The following is a 4,789-nucleotide window of genomic DNA, read 5'->3' as shown; positions in this document are numbered from 1 at the left end:
GTGTGAGATGTGCAGAGGGGTACGAGGGTGAGAGTGTGCACAGGTGTGTGCACAGGAATAGGTTAGTGTGCAAGAGTAAGGGAGTGGGGCATCTGAGTGTGCGTGTGTGGGGGTGCAAGCACGTGACTCTGTGTGTGTGAGTGTGCATCGGCGTGAGAGTCTGTGAGCATGAGGTGTGAGTGTGTCCGAGTGTGTGTGTCTTCTGCATCTTCAGGGATCGGCTACAGGGGAGCTGGACCTTGGGTGGTCCGTGCAGGGAAAGAGGGGGCGTGAGCTGCTTCTGCTGGGGTCTACCCTGTCTCCATCCCCTTCCTGGGGTTGCTGGTGGCCTTCCCCAGGGGTGCAGGGACTGGCCGGAGCAGCCGAGGTCTCTCCCGCTGGCCTTGCAGCCCAGTCTCTCCGCTGCCGAGCTCTCATCTCAGGCCCTGGTCCCTCCCTGCTGAGTGCAGGAGCCCCTCAGGGGAGGGACCATGGGCCCCGGGACTCTCTGGCCACTAGAAGCTCCTGCATCACTTAAGCATTCCCGCTGTCTGAGGTGTGGGGAGGTGGTGTTAGCGCGCATCCCCCCAGCCCTGGCCAGCACGGTGACGCCCCTTCCTGTGGGCCAGGCGCGGGTGAGGATGGTCATCGCCTACCTCTTCGCTCAGCTGAGCCTCTGGTCTCGCGGTGCCCCCGGCGGGCTTCTCGTGCTCGGATCCGCCAATGTGGACGAGAGGTGTGTGCGGCCCCTAGCCTGGAGGAGACCCCGCTCCACCCGAGGCCACTCCTGTGGGTCTGTGCCCCCCTCACTCTGCTGCTGCTCTGGGTGCACCTTTGGGAGCAGTCAAGGAGTGGAAGAGGCACAGGGGTCAGATGAAAATGGCCATCTCTTCTGGCCTGGAAATCCTGACCCTTGCCCACAGACCGGACCCTGTTCGTACCATCAGCCGTCCGTTTAACGGGACACGGAGTGACCTTACACCCACCTCGGGCTTGGTTGAAGGAGCACCACTCGGGGCTGGCACTGGTCATCCCCCAAACTGTGTCCCCTCCAGCTTGCTGGATACCCCTCCTTGGCCATCCGCAGCACCTGCCCCTTCCCCAGTCTGCCCCAGCACATCAGACTCCTCTGAGACCCTCGAGTCTGCCAAGCTCTGGCTCCAGGGTCCCGGAAGAAGGCGTGTCCCGGCACCCAGGGGCAGGATGGCCAGGCCCCCAGGTTCTCGGAATCTGCAACTCCCAGGTCTGCTGCCTCGAAACCACCTGTCCTTTCTCTGGCCGCAGCCTCCTTGGCTACCTGACCAAGTACGACTGCTCCAGCGCTGACATCAACCCCATCGGCGGGATCAGCAAGACGGACCTGAGAGCCTTCGTCCAGCTCTGCGTGGAGCGCTTCCAGCTTCCTGCCCTGCAGAGGTGCGTGTGCCCGCGAGGCTATGGCTGTGCCCCTGGGGCGCCGGGTACGCGTCTTCTCAGCACAGCCCCGGCCACTCTGCCCCCTTTCAGCCACCTTCCGTAGCACCCATTGCCTGATGGAAGCGGTCGGGCCTCCAAGGGCACTCGGGCCCCGAGACCAGGTACCCGCTTCCTTCCCATCACTGCCACCCTGGCTGTGGCCAGATCCGGCGGCCACTGCCGCCCTCTGCCCCTCAAGAGGCTGGAAAGTCGGCGCCTCCCCGTCTCCGCACTTGCGTGATGTCTGTCGCGCTAACACCCAGCTGTTGTAACCGACCTCCGTGTGCCCTGACCGCAGCATCCTGGCAGCGCCGGCCACAGCTGAGCTGGAACCCCTGGCCCACGGACGGGTGTCCCAGACCGATGAGGTAGCCGTGCTGGCTTTGTCACTGCGCTTCCCCCGCCACCTCCGCGCTCCGGGGCTCCTGCGTGCCCTCCTGTCTGCCCCCGAGCAACCGTGCTCCGTCACTGGGGCCCCGGCTGGGAGTCCAGGGCTTAGCGTCACCGTTGCTGACCTCTGATGTTCAATTCGGGTCTCTCGAGGTTGGGGCCGGGAGGAGGCGGGGGCGGGGAGTTTGGGTCCGTCTCCAGCAGAGGTTTCAGGCTGTCCCCCCAGCGCTGACCTGCTGTCACTCATGAGGCGCATCTCTTTCGTCCCCAGGAAGACATGGGGATGACATATGCGGAGCTGTCCGTCTACGGGAGGCTCCGGAAGGTCGCCAAGACGGGCCCCTACAGCATGTTCTGCAAACTCCTCGACATGTGGAGGGATACCTGCTCGCCCCGACAGGTGAGGCGCCCGGCGTCTGCGGGGAGCCAGTGGGTGAGGCGCACCTGACGTCCGCGGGGAGTTGGCAGGCAAGGCGCCCGGCGTCCGCAGGGAGCTGGCAGACGAGGTCACCCTGCGGGTGGGTTTGGCTCTGGAGCAGGTGGCCACTGTGTGACTTTAGGGGGAGAGCACTCCGGAAGGAACCACAGCCCCGTTCTCAGCCCTCCCCGGCTCTGGCTGAGCTTATCTGAGTGGGGCTGGGCCCCCTCACAACACGCAAGCTCCTCCCCTCTTTGCGGGGCAGAGGACGAACTCCGAGGTCAGAATATGGCTTCTTTTCCCCTAGTTGTCAGGCGCATTAGGGCTGAAGCCCATAGACAGGGTGGTCCCTGCAGAACCATCTGGAAGCTTCACGAAATAGGAATACATCTTCCTGGGACCCCTGCCCAGGTCTCCTGATGTAGTTTCCAGGATGCTGGAGGCAGGAACCCCCATCCTTACAGCTCCAGTTCGCTGCTCTAGCCCAGGCAGCAGCATCGGTCCATCCTGGCTTTGAGGAAGTCCCAAGGCAGTGCTCTGCGGCTGCTGAGGGGAGGCTGTTAACTGGCCTGCGCGATGCTGCTGAGGACGCCAGTGTGGGGGCTTCCCGGCTTTGCTAACACCAGGCCCTGTGCACCCCTCGCCTCCCAGGTGGCTGACAAAGTGAAGTGCTTTTTCTCCAAGTATTCCATGAACAGACACAAGATGACCACGCTGACCCCCGCATACCACGCCGAGAGCTACAGCCCGGACGACAACAGGTTCGACCTGCGGCCATTTCTGTACAATACCCGCTGGCCCTGGCAGTTCCGCTGCATCGAAAACCAGGTGAGCCGGGGGGAATGTTTTCTCTCCCTCTTAAACATCTGTCGAGGGAATACCAGCTCGTCTCCTCCACCTGCTCGTCTCCACGGAGGACTGAAAAGCTTTTTAATGTTCAGTCACTCCGTCGTGTCCGACTCTTTGTGACCCCATGGACTGCAGCACGCCAGGCTTCCCTGTACATGGTTAATGTATATGGTGGCATTTTTTTTTATTGTCCTGCTTTCTGCCAAGCGTCCAGGATGTTTCAGGTCCATCAGAGCTTGGCATGTGCTGTTTTGGGCTGTACTGAGGATGCTAAAATTAGCAGCTCCATCCCACGGTCAGTGTGAGCCCAACCACTGTGATTTCTAGACTACTGGGGCGTCCAACTGGCTTTGCATTGTCTGAACCATCTGTTTTTCCTTATTGATTAATAGTAGAATAAAGGAAGCAGAAACAAAATCAATTTAATAGGCAAGTCTAGATCCTTCCCTTTTCTGTGATAGAGGCAAGTTCGAGGCAGCCCCTCCCCAGTGAAGGTGATGGGAGGAGAAAGACGGCTGATGAGTGAACACGGCATCCGTGAAAGTGATACATGGTGATAATGTTGCCAAGTCCAAGCTCGTCCTGCTTGATGCATGACAGTAAATGGAGAGATGAGTTGCTGAGACAGGGAATAGCGACTTTATTGGGAAAGCCAGTAGACCAAGAAGGTGGGGGACTCATGTCCTAAAGAACCATCTTGCCTGAGTTAGAATCCAGGCTCCTTTTATACTAAGAGGGGAGGGAGCAAAGTCAAACACTTGCTGGTTCCCGTGGGCTTGTGGGGGGGACAGCTCGTTTCCTCCTCCCTGGTTCCCATGGGCTTGTTGGGGGGACGGCTCGTTTCCTCCTCCCTTGCAGTCACTCACAGGTGGGTCTGGTCAGTGTTTCCTGTGAACTAAACACAGGCATTTCAGCTTGGTGCTCCTTACCTGGGAGGCAGGGTTCCCAGAGATGACCCTTACGTATAATGGGCAACATCTCTTTAGGGCAATGGTCCCCAACCTTTTCAGCATCAGGGACCAGTTTCACGAAAGACAGTTTTCCCAGGGATGGGGGGTAGGGGAGATGGTTCAGGTGGTAACGTGAGTGATGGGGGGCAGACGAAGCTTCACTTGCTTGTCCACCCACCGCTCAGCTCCTGCTGTGCAGCCTGGTTCCCAACAGGCTGTGGACTGGTGCCCGTCTATGGCCCGGGAGTTGGGGACCCCTGCTTTAGTGATAAATTGTAATAAATCCCAAAGGTTCTTTCCTCTTACAATAAGAGCCGCGTTGAGCTGGAGGACCGCGGGGTGGGGCAGAAGGGAGCATCCATGAGGAGGTGATGGGAGCCAAGCGACCCTGCGTAGCCGCTACCCTCCTCCAGGGGGCGTCAGGCCATGTCCAGAGACGTTATCCTGCCCGGGGTGAGGTCTGTACCCCCACATTTAGCAGACAGAGTCCAGAGATGCGGCTGAGCACCCCACAGTGCCGTGGACGCCCCCTCCCCACAAAGAACTAGTGAGGGGCGGGACTTGGCTCCGGCCAAGAAGCGCTCAGGCATGGGGTTCAGAGACCGCAGCTGGAAGATCCGCACATGTAGGAAAACACAGCTCGGTGAAGATGGGCTTGCTGTGACCTTCTAGCCCAGCAGTGACCCCTGTCCCCACCCCCGGCCGGCACAGGTCCTTCCAGACTCGGGATCTCCGCCCCACCCCACCC

General features: G+C 60.2%; 1 protein-coding gene across 1 annotated transcript in view; it reads left to right on the top strand.

The window, feature by feature from the left end:
* Positions 1–4,789, top strand: part of NADSYN1 (NAD synthetase 1) — a 28,612-nt gene that overhangs the window by 23,225 nt on the left and 598 nt on the right. Inside the window, exons 17-21 of the mRNA XM_010837643.1 lie at positions 609–715; positions 1,264–1,395; positions 1,733–1,802; positions 2,096–2,224; positions 2,894–3,070. Of these exons, the coding sequence (XP_010835945.1) occupies positions 609–715; positions 1,264–1,395; positions 1,733–1,802; positions 2,096–2,224; positions 2,894–3,070 (615 nt within the window). The remainder of the gene's footprint in view (positions 1–608; positions 716–1,263; positions 1,396–1,732; positions 1,803–2,095; positions 2,225–2,893; positions 3,071–4,789) is intronic.

The sequence above is a fragment of the Bison bison genome, unplaced genomic scaffold (genome assembly GCF_000754665.1).
Source record: "Bison bison bison isolate TAMUID 2011002044 unplaced genomic scaffold, Bison_UMD1.0 scf7180017864080, whole genome shotgun sequence".
Taxonomy (NCBI): Eukaryota; Metazoa; Chordata; class Mammalia; order Artiodactyla; family Bovidae; genus Bison; species Bison bison.
This window is presented reverse-complemented; position numbering and strand designations above follow the sequence as displayed.